The 19,107-nt window shown below is 34.6% G+C and overlaps 1 protein-coding gene across 1 annotated transcript; it reads left to right on the forward strand.

Moving 5' to 3' along the window:
• Positions 1–6,437: 6,437 nt before the first annotated feature.
• LOC125676670 (fibrinogen-like protein 1) lies at positions 6,438–17,250 on the forward strand. The gene is made up of 5 exons (XM_048914501.2): positions 6,438–7,290; positions 10,082–10,218; positions 11,712–11,808; positions 13,611–13,772; positions 16,929–17,250. Exons 1-5 carry the CDS (start codon positions 6,438–6,440, stop codon positions 17,171–17,173), a joined length of 1,494 nt encoding a protein of 497 aa, XP_048770458.2. The 3' UTR covers positions 17,174–17,250.
• The last annotated feature ends 1,857 nt before the right edge of the window (positions 17,251–19,107 follow it).

A 19,107-nucleotide genomic window follows, 5' to 3' on the forward strand; every position in this document is an offset into this window, starting at 1 on the left:
TTTGTATTGGCAAACTAAATCATCATAATAAACATAAAAGTTGCAAAATACTAACTTTAAACGAGACTGTTGACACCTCTGTAACATCATGGTATTTGTCAGTAGCCTGCTCTGATTTTAAAAAATGATAATAGGCAAAACAAACTCAAGTATAACGAATATGTTGAGAGATTGGAGGTGATAATGGAATATTACTACATAAATATGGGAAGTTGACGATGGAGAAGCTGAATCCTTCCGTTTGCTATATAGCTGAGTTGTTAGTGTACCGTTAAAGAGACACCACAGCCAATTTTCCACATTTTCATTAAGCGGGTACTGAAGACACGTATTGATAAATAATAAATATCATATTGATGCTGACAAATTTGAACAATTTGAACGCATCAATTTGCTTTCAACTGTGCTTTAAAAATCATCCGAAATTCAAACGTCTCTTCATACTGACTTGGACTTCTAAATTCATATTTACATCAAAGATTTGGAATGACAGTAAAGGCGTTGTATACAAATTAATTAAATACCCCAGGGGGCCCACACTTGCCTTTCAAGTACGAAAGTATAACTTAAGCTTGTTTATAATTAAGTAATCATTACTCATGGTTGTAACAGAAACACATCCATTTCCCTATCGAGCTATCGTTATGTTTTTACCTAACAGTGTCTTCGCTAGTCCAAATGGCAGATTAAGAGGAAGACCAATACTCCTGTATTGCACGTGTACTGCAATTTTGGTAAAACAATGGAAAATCAGAATATTAAAGGGATCGACATGAAACCTAAATAGGGTAATAGTATATCATTTGTAGATATGAAAAATTATAGTTATTTTGTCTGCACGTGCGTGCATGCACATACACGTGCATTACAAAATTATTAATAAGTCTAACTATTTTGTTGTTCATTGAAATGGCTTGATATTCATATCATAGGTAGTTATTGAGACCCTTAACTGATTTGCATGGTCAAAATTACCAATTTGCACGCGCATGCACTTCTCTTTGATTGGATAATACTAAAACGTTTGTAACTCTCTTATTGATGAAGCGAATGAATTGATATTCAAAATGTAGATAGATAATACGTGTATCTATATATTGGTGTAATAAAAAATGCCAACGTACATGGGTATGCGCGTGAATCGTTTTTCAAATGTTCAATGTTTAAAAGACGATAAAAATTTTGTTTTTCATCAAATTCTATTGTTATTAGGAGTTTTGATGTATCTTGGTACTACCTACAAATTGATGTGGTTAAAATTACTGCTCAGCACGTGCATTTACGTATACTGAATTCTGATTGGACGATTTTAAAATCGCAATAACTTCCTTATATTTGATGGACACGTTATAAAATTCAAACAGTGGGTATATTGTACCAATGCCTGTGGAATGACATCAACAAAAGTGCTGAATCATACATTCGTGCACGTGTATGCACATGCAACACTTTCTTTCATTTCTTGGTACCGAAATGACCACATTGAACGCACTACATGTAATTAAACGCTAAAATAAAATGATTTTTGCTATGGGTTTACAATGTCGTCACTTTTTAATTAGGGGAGGTTTTGGGAACATATATAACGGTCCCCGTTACAATTAGAACTAGTTATTCTTATTTTTTTCTAATCTTTTTTGTCTGGGAGTGTTCTCAGAAACTACAAAATGGATTAATATGAAACTTTCCAGAATGATAGCATACCGTTTGTAGATGTGCAGAAGGACAGTCATTTTGTCTTCACGTGCATGCATACGCACGCACGTGCATTTCAATTTTGATATAACATCTACGAAATCAGAATTCACAAGGGATCAATATGAAACCTTAATAGGATGATAGTATATCATTTTAAGATGTGAAAAATGATATTTATTTTGTCTGCACGCGCGTCCATGCGCATGCACGTGCATCACAAATTTTCACATACTAACTTTGTAACCAGTCTAACTTTTTTGTTGTCCATCAAAATGGTTTGATATTCATATTATTGGTCAGTATTGAGATCCTTAACTGATCTGCTTGGTCAAAATTACCAATCTGCACGCGCATGCACGTGCGCTTTATTTTGATTGGATAATGCTAAAACGTCTGTACCTCTCTTATGAATAAAGCGAATGAATTGATATTCAAAGCAAAGATAATATGTATATCTATATATTGTTGTAATGAAAAATGCCAACACACACGTGCATGCGCGAGCATCGACTTTCAAATCTTAATTTTTAAAGGATGATAACGTTTTTATTTTCTATCAAATTATTTTGATCTTGAGGTTGTGCGTGTGTCTTGGTATTCCTTTCAAATTGTTGTGGTTAAAACTACTGCTTAGCACGTGCATGCATATGTGCTGAATTCTGATTGGACAATTTTATGAAATGCATACTGTGGGTATATGATACAAAGGCCTGTTGAAGGGTATCAAAAGAAGCGCAGAAACATACTTGCGTGCGTGTGTATGCACGTGCATTACTTTCTGTCATTTCTTGGTACTGGAATTACCATATTAAACGCACTACCTGTAATTAAAAGCTAAAATAAATTAATTTTTTGCTATAGGTTCACAATGACATCACTTTTTAATTGGAGGAGGTTTGGGGAACATATGTAACGGTCCCCGTTAAAATTAGAACTAGTTTTTTTTTATCTGGAGATGACAGGGATATATCGAATTTTAATGTGAATGGAAAATATTATTTTTCATAGATAAAACGTTGTCAATATATTCAAATGTCGAATTGAAGGTCACAGTTTCTTTCCTTCTCAAATATCATTAAAACATGCGTGTAATTCATTGGGTATGACGAATTCAAATATTGACAGGTATGGTATAAAGTACATGTGCCATTATCTGGTTCGAATATAAATAGCAAATTAGTCCAAGATTTTTTTCCCAAAAAGAATGTTTGAGTTTTTGGACTGCAGAAAATTACCAGTGATCGTATCAAACATAAAACTTTTTTCTGCTTTCTGATCTGTTTAACACCAATTGTTAGTCGTTCTTTGTTAACACACTGATTGCGTATTACTCCGTTCCACTGGTTGATATATTGCTGTTCGTTACCTTCACCTTTTTCATGTATGTTCTTATGTGTTGTGTTTTGTTATTCTCTACATTTTCAAAAAGAAAAAAAAAATAAGTAAAGAAGAATAAATTTTTTTTGTGGCCTTCAATTCGATGTTTAGATATATCGATGACGTTTTGTCTATTAACAATGATAACTTTTATTCATATGTCGATTCGATATATCCCTGTGAGCTCGAAATAAAAGACACCACAGAGTCGTCAACTTCTGCTTCATACTTGGATATTTTATTGAAAGTAGACATTAATGGCAAACTGACAACTGTATTACAAACGGGATGATTTTAGATTCTCCATCGTCACTTTTTCATATTCATAAAGCAATATTTCATTATCACCTGCATATGGTGTTTTCACAACTCAACTGATTCGATACGCAAGAACTTGTTCTGCGTATATTCAGTTTTTAAATCGAGGCAAGCTACTGACAAACAAATTGATGGAATAGGGGCTCCAACAGTCTCGATTGAAGTCAGCATTTCACAGATTCTATGGTCATTATAACGATCTAGTTCGTGAATACAACCTATCATTGAGTCAAATGCTGTCTGACATGTTACATACCGATTGTTAGGCCGTTCTTAGCACACTGATTTTTACTCCGAATAACTCCGTTTACCTGATCAGGATCTAGGGCTCATGGCGGGTGTGACCTGTCGACAGGGGATGTTTGCTCCTCCTTTGCACCTGATCGCACCTCTGGTGTGTCCACGGGTCCGTGTTTGGCCAACTACCTATTTTCTATTGTTTATAGGTTATGAGATTGATCACTGTTCGTTATCTGCACCTTTCATAAGACAAAATTTACAATTTCGTCGATAAAAGTAGGACAGGGTGGATAGTATCTGTACAGAAAAACTGAGATTGCTTCCGTTTCTCACCGTCAACTTTCAATATCAAAGTAGCAATATTCCCTTGCTACCTGTATATGATGTTTTCTCTCTCAACTAATACACGCGGGACCATGTTTACGTATGCTAATTTCTTTATCAAGACAAACTGCTGGCAACTAAGTTTCAGGGGTTTTAACAGTCTTGTTTGAAATAAGCATTCTACTAATTATATGATCATTATAATCATTCTGTCTAATGCTGTCGGGTGTGTTTCATACCAATTATTAGAACGTTCTTTGCTTTTGACTACGGGTTTCTGAACGTTATACACTGCTGGTGACGAGTTTGACCAGTCGTACGGGGATTCGTACAACCCCTTGGCATTTGATCCCAGCCTTCCAGGGATGTTAATTGGTCAACAGGGGATGCTTACTCCTTCTAGGCACCTGATCCCACCTCTGGTGTGTCCAGGTGTTTGTCCAACTATCTATTTTGTATTGCTTATAGGAGTTATGATATTGATCACTGTTCGTTATCTTCACCTTGCATTTAGAAAATCATGAGAATAATCGCCTTTCACAAATTTCCCTTTTTCAGTTTTGAGCACGATGTACACACGATGCATTTAGGATGCTTCCGCCGACGTATCTCTTCAATAAGACTACATAGAAAATGAATTAACACAATCTATTAATCTCCATAATTCGTAAATCGAGAATTCAACATGTATAATGTATAACTATTACAAAAAACAATGAACGAAATTATGATATGCATAAAACGAAATATAAAAATATCTCAAATATGACATCGACTGTTAAAGTCAATGATGATGATTGCATGCATGCTGTCAACATTACTGAAAGGCAACTATCAATCATTTGACATATGTCTCAAACCTAACAGGAATGAATGTTTTTAATGATTACTTGCCGTTTGCAATGAACAAAATTACGTACAGTGGTGTATCATTTTGTTATAGTTTACATCATTTTGCAAGCGTATATACTTTTGTTATTTGATGTATTATTTTATCTTATATGTGATGATCATTATATGTATTGTTTATGCTTTTTCATGCGTTTTATTGTTATCTTTTTAGATACTGTTTTATTTTATATCTTCTTAAACAGTTTGTTATCTTAGGCATCATGCTGTTATGTACCCTAATAGTGTGTCTGTTGTTGACACGTCGTTATGCTGTCTTACACCTTGTTTGAGAATGTTTCACTTACAACAGCTTAAGGTTAACACAAAATGTGAAACACATGTATGCATGACACTTCATTTCGTGGAAACAAAGATGAATATCTTGGGAACGAAATGAATTTGTTGGGATCGAATTGTATTTCGTGGACAGATTTATTTTCAAAATGCTTTTACTATTCTGTTATAAGTTAGTCGTCGTAGTTGAATTAAACTATTTCACTTTGTTTTATGCTACATTTTAAATGATTTATGCCAGTGTGAATTATATCTACCGCATGTAAGTCTCGTCAACTATCAAGTGCGAAAAATGGCAGATTTAACAGTCTGTCTGATTGAAAACTCGAGTGTCCTTGAAGCATTTGTCTTGGATTTTGAATTGTGCTATATCTGTACATATAAAAAGGAATAAACTCCTTCAATTTGTTCACAAGACGCCTATTCCCAGGAACAAAAACAAAAAAACAAAACAAAAACAAAAAAACACACACACACACATTGTAAAGCTTTTCAAAATAACGAGATACAGAAAACAAACAGTGCTCAATTTCATGATTGCTAAATTAGGAACACAAAATTAAGAGTTTGGACAACAGGGTCTACTGTTCATCTAAACCATCTACGTATCATGCATCAAAAGGGATTTGCGATAAAGTACAGTTTAAAATCGTGACAGATATAAAAGAACATGTCCAATGAGATGAGTAGTATATGTTCCAGTTAAAGTTTCGTGTATCAAAATACATATCAGTAATAAAAATTCGACTGCCACTTGGAGAGATTGTGAAATACTATCTCCTGCCGCGTCCAATTAACATCATACATAAAATGGCGATACCAATAATGTAAAATCGATTGTGACTGTGAACGCGGTGTGGTTGCGAAATAATTTATCCTGCCGCGTCCAATTAACATCAAAAATAAAATATCGAGGAAAGGGTACCAGTTATTCCTTTGATTTTGATTCTGTTTATTTCACATCAACTTACGCTATCTTCATACAGATATAAAACATAAGTGTTTCAATTACTGGATTTAAATTATTGTTTTTATATATAGCGTATATACATAAGATTTCCCCCATGATTACAGATGATTATATTGGATGTACAATGTGTTGTTACTCAATCATACGGCTCCCGTTTAGCTCATAAGTTTGACTGCATTTCATGAATATGTTAATGCAGGCTGTTTTTGTTTGATTTATTTGTTGAATACACAGTACTCTAATTCTTCATTGCAGACAAGGTGTTTGTTTCAGTTCGGCAACCATTTGTTCATAGTGTTTTGAAATGAAATTTGAAGGTGCAATGATGAAGTGTGTCATGGTGGGCTGTTTTCTTTATCTACAAGGGATACTTGGTGCCCAGTTGCTCTTGGAAACCAATCCCAAAGACAGAGAAAATTCATCTTCTTTAATCCAACCAAGCGTTCTTCATGACATGCTAAAACGCGAGAGTCAGGTCAGATTAACTATGGTAAAACACATCCAAGATTTAGTAATGGTTACAGCAGATAACAAAAAGACCAATCAAGCACTAATGAGAAATCTTAGTGATATAACTACAATGTTACAGGCTATCACCGAAAAAGACCGCTTAATAGAGGAGGAAAACGTTCAATTAAAACTTGAATTAGACATCCTTAAAGATGCAATTAATAACAACGAAAAACTTCCACGGAAAAACATCCACAACTTTGATATGACTACGATACCTCTTCTTGTAGCAAAATGGGAAAGAGATTATTCGGAATTCAAGCACCAATTAAAGACTATGATTGAGACAGATCGTAACATGGAGGAAGCGAGAAATAGGCTTGATGATGAAATAATGAAGCTAAGATTGAATAGGAATTTCACGGTGGAAGCGCTAGAACGACTAACAGAGACGGGGTTGTCTCTGGCTAGAAAACAGCTCTCGACTCTCCAAGAAGCAAATGAGGAATTATCATCTGATAATACCGAAATGGAAAAACAGTTGGCGATATTAAATGGCAGTCTGCGAAATACTGTGAATAAAGAACAAATAGCTGTCTTTAGGTTTGATTACAACCAGCGTTTTCAAATGTTTAATCAAACGTTGAATAACTATTCGCTATCAATTAATGAAACTTTGGAAAGTGTTCTTGCAGAAAAAAGAAATGAATGCGATGAACAAACATCAGGTAAATATAAAATCACGTTGATATCAATACAAAGCTCATTTTCAAGATTAGTTGGTCGTTTCCTGAAAGAAGACTTTGTAATTACAATATTTTTATGTCATACTTTTATATTGAATTGCATATTAATATAAGGAACGATCTTTGGTGTTGGTCTGTTGAGATTTCCATGAATACGAATAGTGTTCCTTTATTAGCTGATCTGTTGGTTGTTTTTGCTGTTGAAACAGAATTGATTCAAAAGGCGTTCTGCTTGGAAGGTCTGTGTTTCCCCCCTCCAAATTTTGTTTTCTTTATGGTATTTATGATATTAGAACTTCGTTATCTTCACTCTTTTCATCTTTTGATCATGGATTGTTATCAGTTGACATATCAAAGTATTACACCAAAACAATTGTAACGATCTGGTGTGTCATTACAACCTGTCATTGGGTCTAATGCTGTCTGACACATTTCATATTCATTGTTAGACAGTTCTTGGCACACTGATTAGAACTACAGATAACTCCGTTTACCGCTACCTGATCAATATATAGGGATCACGGCAGATGCGACCGGTCGACAGGGGATGTTTACTTGAGAATAATTCGGATATCCCTTATTCTGTTTCGAGTTTTGAATTGTTTACGCACTTCCGTGATTAGAGATATGAATTAGACAATCTAATTAAAATCAGATGTAGGATCCGCTCGCATACTCGCTACACAAACATCTAACAACATCCCATAGAGGGTCACGTCAGAGGTCAAATTCGGTATCACTCTAGACTTATCGGCTTCAACAAACATTCAATGATTTTGCCAGCGGTGATTTCATTGGTCAATCGAATTTGACCTCTGACGTGACCCTCTACGGGATGGTGTTAGATGTTTGTGTAGCGAGTATGCGAGGAGATCCAACATCTGATTTTAATTAGATTGATGAATGAGATGACTCTGGACAGAAAAAAATTGATCAAAAATATACAACGGATAGACAGCTGTTATTAGAGGAATTTAATTATTAAAGAAGAATTACCGTGAGTGAATGGGGTCCTGAAACTAGCTGGTAAGCAGTGTAAATAACTTTTAATCGACAAATATCTCTCATGGAGTACGGAAAGGGGTCGATTGAGTTGAAAGCCTTGTTATATATTATGAATCAGTGGGATAAGATTTTTTTAAAACGTGGATAAATCAGTGTTCTGTGATAATGACACGTGTATTTAGGCTTCCTGGAACATGAAAAAAATGTATAGAGAGACAACATAGATCAGAGAGAAATATTTTTCATGGTTCGAATTTCCTCCATTGTTTACATATAGGTTATAGTGCAATATCCTTGACCCAGGCTCCTATGGTCACTGGCATATATTGTGTCGTTATATGAATGAAACCAATCATTGTTAACATAGAAAAGTCGTCAATACATCCTAATGCAGAGGCTACAGCAAGAAAAAAATTCTTCTCGTGTCGAAGTTTTTGAATGAATTCTATTTCATAAGAATACATAAGCAGGACAGATATTGATAGAACAAAATTTGCACCCACGGGAATTCCAACAGACTGTTTGAAGATCTGATCACCAAAGACTTTGTAAAAACTATCACTGAGGAACTCGAGCATATTTTTATATCAACTGTAAAAGGGTATTTGTGCTCAAAATCATAGTGGTGTTTAACAAAGTATTTTTTTTGGAATGACGGATCAAAATATATGTATATTCCCGTGCTCCATTTATAACATTTCATATTTTATCGACGCAGTGAAACATATGTTACTAGCAATGAAATTTGACAACGTGGGATGTCCGTTGCTAAACGATGGATCTCGACAAAGAGCGACATCTGTTACTAAGCAATGAAACTCGATGTTGTCTGTTTTATGTTTTGCAAATCACTGCATATCAGTTTCATATATAATACATTTTGATTTGACTAATTTGAACAGTTCGGAGTCGCGAGGCATAGATGCATTTCTAGTCTTCGTCAAAAATATATCTTTTCACATGTAAAACTTATACGGTACCAATTTTGATGCACCAGATGCGCATTTCGACAAATAATGTCTCTTCAGTGATGCTCAACCGAAATGTTTGAAATCCGAAATAACTATGAAGTTTTAGATCTAAATATAGCCAAAAACAGCGTGCCAAACAAGTGGAGCCAAATTCGTCCAAGGATAAGAGCTATGCATGAGGGAGATAATCCTTAATCTTGAAATGAATTTCTAAATTTTATAACAGCAATTAAATATACATCCGTATTTTCAAGCTAGTAACGAAGTACTTAGCTACTGGGCTGTAGAGACCCTCTATGAGAATTGAAGTGTATTGCCAATGGCGGAACTTTTCAGTTGCTATTTTTTTCATAATGCCCGATAACTGTTGAGATATTTGTTAGACTTATGCCAAATAATGATAGGTTTTAATTTGTTCAAACATTGCAGTTAAATTCAAGATCATTATTGCCTTGAATCAGCTTTGCTTATTTTTGAATGTGAAATCGAAGCCCAAATTGAAGAACTGCAAATCATTATATAGCTAAGAATAAATATTACATTACATCTTAGGATTCCTGTATCGTTTAACATATCCAATTCCTTTTCGAAAGATTTCCATGAAGTCATTCAATCTTAAAGAGGCAGAAAAAGAACGAAAAGGTTTTTCGACAAGAAATGCCTTTATCGTATTGATTGCCAAGTTTTCGCTGCATATTATAATTTCTCCAAAAACAAAACGTTAGAAGACACGCAGATGACTATATTACTGATGAATTTGCTTGAAATATTCATTATTAATGAATATTATCTGAAAGGTATCAAGGGAAGCTGCATGGAAATTTTAAAAGTCGAACCACAAACACAGGGAAAAGATGGTGTGTATCAAATCCGTGTGGACTCCGAAGTAAATTCTGTGTATTGTGACATGAGCACAGAAGGAGGTGGTTGGACGGTGAGTGTCATTTATCACTACTAGAATAGTTTAGATATTCTATGACATTATGGAACCCTTTTTCACAAGCATTATTGACACTAGAAGTAATTGATAAATATGTGTATGAAATAAATAGATAGGACGGGTCAATCACATGGATGCTTGATAATTTATACTTCTAATTCGATCATATATAGATGCAGATATGACCTTAGGGTAAGAAACAGCTGGGAACTATGTGGCTAAAAATTTGTAAATATAGTGGTTTCTACACTCTCATTAAAAGTCAGTATTTTGCAAATTCTGTGTTGTTATAGCAATTCAGTTTACCGTTACAACCTATCATTGGGTCAAATGCTGTTTGACGTGTATCATACCAATTGTTAGGCTGTTCTTAGCACATGGAATTTCCTCCGTATTACTCTGTTTACTTAATCAATATAAATGGCTCACGGTGGGTGTGGCCGGTCGACAGGGGATGCTTACTCCTTTAAGCACCTCATCCCATCTCTGGTTTATCCAGGGGGGTCCCATTTTGTATCGCTTGTAGGAGTTGTGGTATCAACCACTGTTGTTTTCACCTTTCAGTATATGTGCATTATCTACGCCGTGCAATTGATTCTAATAAAGAGGTGTGACCTAAAATATACCGGAATGTATAAAACTATTGTATCTTATATCATTTGAATGCGCGGCGTGGAACTTTTTTCCCATGCATATCATGTTTTATATTTTAATAATCTTACTTCACATTATTGATGTTTTTTCTAGCATTGTTTTGATATCATCTGTCTTAATGCTATTCTAATTTCCTTTTGATACTTTTATAACATGCTGTATCATTTTTATTGTGTGCAGCGCTTTGGAGTGGTTATTTGTAATCATATATGCGCTATATAAATAAATAATAATAATAACAATTATTATTATTATTATTATTACATCTCACAAAGAAAAAAGAAACAATACACATCCCTTCAAAATACCATGAAATGGAATAATAGAAATTGCATGCATTGTCTAGAATACATAATCTCTAGATTGTAAAGTTCAATGCATATAGAAGCAATGTATATGTAAACATGTAACAGTGGCTGTTGACAGCAGGTTTGGAAACAGAAAAAGCTGCTGTTTTTTAATGTGAAGTTGTCATGAATATCTGAATTCAACAAAAATGTTCCCAAAGTATAACTCGGATTTATGGATAACAAGCGATATGTATAGCTTTTGATATGTTGATTCCAAGCACTATTTTGTAATTGTGCTGGAGGAAGTTGTGTATGGCTGTTCCAAATGCCATTTTTTAATCTATTAGAACTGAATGAAAAAGAGGTTTGTAAACTATAAATTATATATCTGTCCCCTAAAAGAATATGACACTCGTAAGAAAATAATGGTTATAGCATCATTGAAAACCGTGGTATGTATGCCTCCAAAGAATTAAAGTGGTAAGAAGGGAAATCTAACATTGAATATGATATCAAAGCAAACTCAGTGTCGTTTTCTTGTAGGTCATTCAGCGGAGACAGGATGGATCTACAGATTTCAACCGGACGTGGAGTGAATACAAACGGGGATTCGGTAATCCTTCGACTAACTATTGGATTGGTAAGGTTATATTACTCTGCTGAATCACTGGTAAATCCTAGAACATTTTCTCTCTTTCACAACTGTGTGACTCCAATTCAGGAATTACATTTTAATGATTTAGATGCCAAAGAAAACCACTTATGTCAATTCACTATTAGAGAAATACATGTGAAATATCGTTTGACTAGATATTTCTTTCCATAATTCGCAGTAGTTGTTTACGAAGACTGAGGCTTTGATAGCAGCCTTCTAAGCACGTGCTCCTATCTCTAGTGTGTCCCTGGGTCCGTGTTTGTCCTATTCTTAATGGCGTATTCTTTATAGTATTCGTGAGAAGGATCACTGTTCGCTACCTCACCTCTTCCTTTACTAACAGCTAAGGTAGAGTTTTGTCTGGACGATGCTGCCAATCTTAACACGAGTTCCTTGATTTAATGAAGCAGGCATCCTTTCTCAATGATCTTGATGAATAATTTTAACACACCTCTCTTTGAATAGATTGCTTACTGTAATGTAGCCTTAAGCTAAACTATTATAAAATTTAGAAATTCATTTCAAAATTAAGGATTATCTCCCTCATGCATAGCTCTTATCCTTGGACGAATTTGCCTCCACTTGTTTGGCACGCTGTTTTTGGCTATATTTAGATCTAAAACTTCATAGTTATTTCGGATTTCAAACATTTCGGTTGAGCATCACTGAAGAGACATTATTTGTCGAAATGCGCATCTGGTGCATCAAAATTGTTACCGTATAAGTTTTACATTATGACCCCTGGGTCGAGGCCTCTGCTGGTGGACTGTTAGACCCGAGTGTCTCTACAGCCCAGTAGCTAAGTACTTCGTTACTAGCTTGAAAATACGGATGTATATTTAATTGCTGTTATAAAATTTAGAAATTCATTTCAAGATTAAGGATTATCTCCCTCATGCATAGCTCTTATCCTTGGACGAATTTGGCTCCACTTGTTTGGCACGCTGTTTTTGGCTATATTTAGATCTAAAACTTCATAGTTATTTCGGATTTCAAACATTTCGGTTGAGCATCACTGAAGAGACATTATTTGTCGAAATGCGCATCTGGTGCATCAAAATTGGTACCGTATAAGTTTTACATTATTCCTTTTGAAAGCATACGAGTTACATGATAGAAATCATTTAAACTTTGTTATTTCTTTTATCATTTTGTTATTTGAATGATTAAGTATGGTAGGCTTTTAAGGAGGAATAATGGTCTCCGACAATGTAGGTAGATTCGATGGCATTCATAAGCTTGTTTGTTTTCTTACATTAAAACAAAAAAAATGTTTAAAATAACACTGAACTAGAAAAACTGACTGCTAAACACGCTTTAAATGAAAAGGTGAAGGTAACAAGCAATGGCCAATCTTCTAACTGCTATAAGGAATACAAATATGGAAATCTGGTTTGTTGAGTGGTCCCTGTTTACCCTACTTTGAATTTTGTATACTTTATAGGATTTATGAGATTGATCACTGTCTATTATCTTCACCCCTTTATGAGGGTACACAAATCTGAACTTTAGAGATCTTGGGATTATTATCCTGTGTAATAAATGATATAACCTCAATAACTTTGCTTTCACACTGCACTTTATACAAGTTAGATAAACCCTATATTTACGAAATTAGAACAGTTTTTAAGAAGATTGGTTAACTTCTTTTTGAAAAGGTATTTTGAAATTTATAACTTCATCTGAAAAGTGAAACTCAAATCATACGGTTTAGTTTAGAAAATTTATGATCAGTATTTCTTAGTCTATTTCAAAGCCTAAAATGTTTACTACCTTTTATCAATCAGGGAATGATGCTATCCATGCCTTGGCAGAGGAGAAACAGACACTTCATGTCCAACTTCAAGGATTCGATGGCACAAGCGCTTATGCAGATTATTCATCATTCTTTGTCGGGAATGAGGCAGAGAAATATCGCTTACTTGTGTCGGGATACTCGGGAACAGCGGGTAAGCCTGTATACCACGTCGCGCCCATAATATGTAGTAATTACAGAATAAGGAGAAAAAATCAAATATCGTATCGGATGATATCCGTGTCTTACGGTTTTCTTGTGATATTACTTTCGTGCATGTGTTCAATAAATTGATTGATTGTATCTTGCTTAACGTCTCTCGAGAGAATTTTTCTCACATGGAGAGGTCACCAAGACTGGTGAAGGGCTTCGAATTTAGGCCTATGCTTATGCGCTTATGGCCATTGAGCAGTGAGGGTTCTTTAACGTGCAACACCTACTGTGACACGGGATATCCATTTTAAGGTAATTTCCGAAGACCCGTGACATTTATACCTGATGACGAGCGTTTGGAACTGTCACTACCTATTTGTAGTGAGTTCATTTTGGATTTTGTCAGATTGAACAATGACTAACGATAAGTTGTAGAATAAACAATAACAAATTTATTGTTTAAAAAAAATAAATAATATAACAAAAATATGCACACTCACTCCTTTCACTCTCAACACAAATTTACATGAATAAGCAATTGGTAATATAGATATCTGATACGTTGTAAACAGTTCTTTTGAAAAGTTCGATAGTACGTATCAGATGTAGAGGAAATGTACAGGTATCAACTTTTCAGGTTAAAATAATATTCAAAAGTAGTATAATTTAGAAAAAGTTCCAAATATTCCATTCTCCTTTTCTGTAATATAATATTCTTTAGTTTTGTTTATAAATTTCGAGTCACTTTAACTATATAATGTAACTAATCTGCATTCTTAAGACACTGTTCCGGTTTCCCGCCAACTTGCAATAAGCACGCCCAGAACGGAAAAAATCCACCACCATGCAAGACTTGCACGAGTAAATCTGCCTTCGGGTTGAAACTGGTTTTGTTAAACACCCATGTACGCACTGAAAGTAATTTCATAAAAAAAAATACCAACTTGCAACCAAACAAGAAACTGAGAACCTACAAATAACAAGACCATGCTAGACTAATCATAATACTCACGAACTATCAGAATAAAAACAAAACACGCTTACCGGCTAGGAAAAAGATTTGCCTTCCAAACAATCTCCTATTGCAGTAGTTATATTTCTTCAAATGTCCTACATAGAATCTGACAGGAAAATAACTATCCCCTGAACTTCTAGGACATGTCATCGTGGCACCCGGCTGATGTCGTTCCATGTTCTATCTAACTCACAGCCAGCCAAACCGGTCTCCTTTATACTAGCAACTAAAAATAACTCACACCCTACTCACTCTTACGATAACCCATTCGCATCAAAATCAAAACAAATGAAAAATACAAAATGCTAAATCAGAAAAACTGAATCAACTTCATTACAGTGTTTTAACGACTTCGGTCTGTCGCGGCCGGGATTCCAGACCCGGATCTTCCGATAGCGGGGTGAACGCTCTAACATCTAGGCCACCACGGTTTGTTCAACAGAGGATGCTTATTACTCCTATGATCACACTTTTGGTGTTACTAGAGGTCTTTCTTTCCTCTTGACCCGTTCTCAATTTTCTAGTCTTTAAAAGATACATAAAATCAATCACTCTTCGAAATCCTCAGTTTTTTCATTACGTTGGGAAAAGTACATAAATGTTCTACTATGTTGAGGTCTTATTACGATGGGAGTACGAACGACATCGGCGAATATTGAGTCTGAACGAAATGTTAATAATTACACAATACAACACGCAAATGGAGTGTATCGCACAGGGCTAACTAAAGCTTATAGACATCAAATGGAGTGTATCGCACAGGGCTAAATAAAGCTTATAGACATCGCCACAGGGCTAACTAAAGCTTAGAGACATCGTAAAAGCATCCCGGTCTTACTAAATGCGCTGAAAGAATGTGTTAAGTCTGACTTAAACTGATATAAATTGATAGAATTGTCAAAGTCTGATTAAAGTTTATAGACATTGATAGAATCGTTTAAGTCTGATTATAGTTTAAATACATTGAAAGAGTTTTCGGAGCCTGTCTAAAGTTGATATACATTGAAAGAATTTTCCATTATGTTCGTGGTTGTCAGTAATTCTACTTGGAATTTTTAAGTGCATGTGAATGTTGACATTGGTGATATATGTATATATATATATATATATATATATATATATATATATATATATATATATATAAAATTCAATAAAAAAGCAGGAAAATATACAGTTTCAAAATATATTTAAATCACTAGCGCTTTCTGGATTTTAACATCCATCCTCAGGTGAATACAAATTAATAATGAATACAAAGTTGTTTATCTTAGAGACGTCTATTGTGACGTCATGACGTCATGATAGTCTTTGCGAGGAGGGAATAGATATGCAAGTCGAAAAACTTACTATACTGCATTATTTGCAACGGGTGTGGCGAGGAATATATTGGACAAACCGGAACACAACTAAAAGCGAGGATGCGTGTCCATCGCCAACAAATTAACGATCCCAGTATAAGAAATACCCCATGCAGCGAACACTTTGACACCTGTGCTAGAGGCAACTACAGCGTATTTCCATTTTATAAACTTCAAACAGAATCAACGTCCATGAGACTTGCTAAAGAAAATTATTTCATTAAACTGTTTTCTCCTAAACTAAACAAACTTTAATCAATGCATATATGAAAAATTCTGATTGTTAAACCTCTTAATTCATCAACTTTTATCATGTAAATGTTCATGCTTATTTTGTCCAAGTCACCTTTCCCGACCTTTTTGTATTATGACGTCATGTATCTATTCCCTCCTCGCAAAGACTATCATGACGTCACAATAGACGTCTCTAAGATAAACAACTTTGTATTCATTATTAATTTGTATTCACCTGAGGATGGATGTTAAAATCCAGAAAGCGCTAGTGATTTAAATATATTTTGGAACTGTATATTTTCCTGCTTTTTTATTGAATTATTTTGACTGTGTGATATCAACTCTTTCTATTTGGATTATATATATATATATATATATATATATATATATATATATATATATATATATATATATGATGTAACTAAAAGTGTATACATATATATATACTATAAATCCTTTAGAATTAAAAACCAAGGATGACAAAGTGAATGCAGTATGATATGCTATATTCAATTTTCCAAATTACATTTGATTCATTCTTGTTTTGTAGGGGACGCTTTGATTTACCACAATGCAATGAATTTTTCTACACCCGACCAAGATAATGATTATGTCAGTCGTCACTGCGCAAAAATATGGGGGGAAGGCTGGTGGTTCAATAGCTGTTTTAACGCCAATCTAAACGCAGATTACGCAGATTCCACTGTGAGTGATCCTAAATACATGACCTGGTATCCATGGAAAACACATTTTGCGTTGAAAGGATCACTGATGATGATCCGACCTAAAAGTTAGAATGAACCTTTTGAGTTTTACGAATCAGCATATGAATGGAAAAGATCATTGTAAATAAATAAACCACTGTCAATGTGTCTAAATGTTCAGTTGAAAACCAGATACATAATTTGCTCACCATGTAGAGGCTTTTGAATATATTCTGCCTGATAAGAGTATGAAAACAGGTAAGCCAAACAGAAAGACGATTCGTGCCAATGGGAATGCTAAGATATTGTTGAAAGATCTTATCACCAGAGACTACGAAGATATTGCCAATGAGGAAATCCAGCATATTTCTTATTACTACTTCAGAGTATTTGTGCGAGGATTCAGTTTGATGTTTAACAAAGTAATTTTTGGATGACTGATTATTTGATATGAATGTTTCCTTTTCCCATTTTTTTTTCTGCCGAAGCAACATGGTATGATGTCATAATGTATAGTCTTTCATTGATAGTGAGGAATGGTTGTGTAGTGTTGAAACCTCATACGTTTATATTTGAGGACAGTTTTGTAATTTCAAATTTACTAAGTTTGATTGATTAATAGTATATCAACATTTAATATCCCATTCGAGAACTTTTCCTTCATATGGAAACGTCAACATTGCCGATGAAGGGCTTCAAAATTTGGGCCTATGCTCAGCGCATACGGTCTTTGAGCAGGGAGTGAAAATGGGAACTCCGTTTTTGTGGTCTCGTCCAAAGGAGCCCCCATTTAGTCGCCTCCCACGACAAGCAAGTGGTACTGAGGACCTATTCTAACCCGGATCTACACGGTTTGAAATTTACTCAGATATTGTACATAATCCATGATGTCGTATACAAGTAATGCCTCACATAAATCAATTTTAAGCGAATATGGTATTAGGAAAAATTCAATATATCTGAAATAAGTTCGATAATTGTCCTGATTTCACAAGAAACAAGAAAAATATATCTCAACCCCACAAAGGGTCAGGAAAACATTTCCTCTTTCTTCCAGATTGTATTGTAATCTTAATTGGATGGCACTGTTCATTCAAGTGCGCTTTTTACAGATTCTTCTGAAGATAAAAGAAATTTCATTGGACATATTTCTACATGTAAATGAATCGGACTACATCATTTGAATGATAAGGAAATTTGAATATCTCTTTTTTGTTGACTTGAAACAGATAATTCTGATCTGGTACATGTACATATAATGGAAAAATCTGCAGTGAATATCAGCGTGTAACGAACGGTCTAACATTTGGTTTGAATCATGTCAGACAGCATTTGATACAATGATAGGTTGTATTGGCAATCTAGATTGTTTTGTATTTCTTATTGGAGTCATGAAATTGATCACTGTTCGTTATCGTTATCTCTCATCGTTATAAGGAGCATGGAAGTTGTGAACTGCTGACTTTGAACCCTCATAACATCAATTTGTTCACTAGTAGCCTGCCTCGATTTATAAACTGATCATATGTAGAACAGGCTCTTGCATATCGACTCAACTAAGATTCAATAAGATATCTAAGTGTATGTACAAATGTGGAAAACCACGGTGTGGTATCATGACAAATCATTTACTAAATGCTTTACTTCTGAAGTCCATGTCACCATGATACAATACTATCAAAAAATTCAAACAATCCAGATGTCATTCAATTCATACTCTAGTTCACGCACTACACCACAGTTCTAAAACGATTCACATTGACATTCGACAATCGAAGTTGATTGTTCTTCAGTGTTCTCACAGGATAGAGAGAGACATATATTGGTATTTTATATAAACCAGGTTAAAACCACCGAGGAATACTGACGACAATCTTTGCGATTTACGGCATAAATTCTTTGAACTCAAATTGCCGAAAGGGGATTGAATGATATATATCAGGGGTCCGTTTATGTCCAACTCTCTATTTGTATTCCTTAAAGAAGTTGTGAGATTGATAACTGTTTGTCACCTTCACCTTTTCT

This window comes from Ostrea edulis, chromosome 3 (genome assembly GCF_947568905.1).
Source record: "Ostrea edulis chromosome 3, xbOstEdul1.1, whole genome shotgun sequence".
In the NCBI taxonomy this organism is placed as follows: Eukaryota; Metazoa; Mollusca; class Bivalvia; order Ostreida; family Ostreidae; genus Ostrea; species Ostrea edulis.

Excerpts from the sequence above, each read along its gene's own strand:
- LOC125676670 (XM_048914501.2), top strand. The coding sequence starts at position 6,438 with ATGAAGTGTGTCATGGTGGGCTGTTTTCTTTATCTACAAGGGATACTT. Across the intron at positions 11,809-13,610 it reads TTCGACTAACTATTGGATTG|GGAATGATGCTATCCATGCC; the intron begins GTAAGGTTATAT and ends TTTATCAATCAG. Across the intron at positions 13,773-16,928 it reads GGGATACTCGGGAACAGCGG|GGGACGCTTTGATTTACCAC; the intron begins GTAAGCCTGTAT and ends CTTGTTTTGTAG.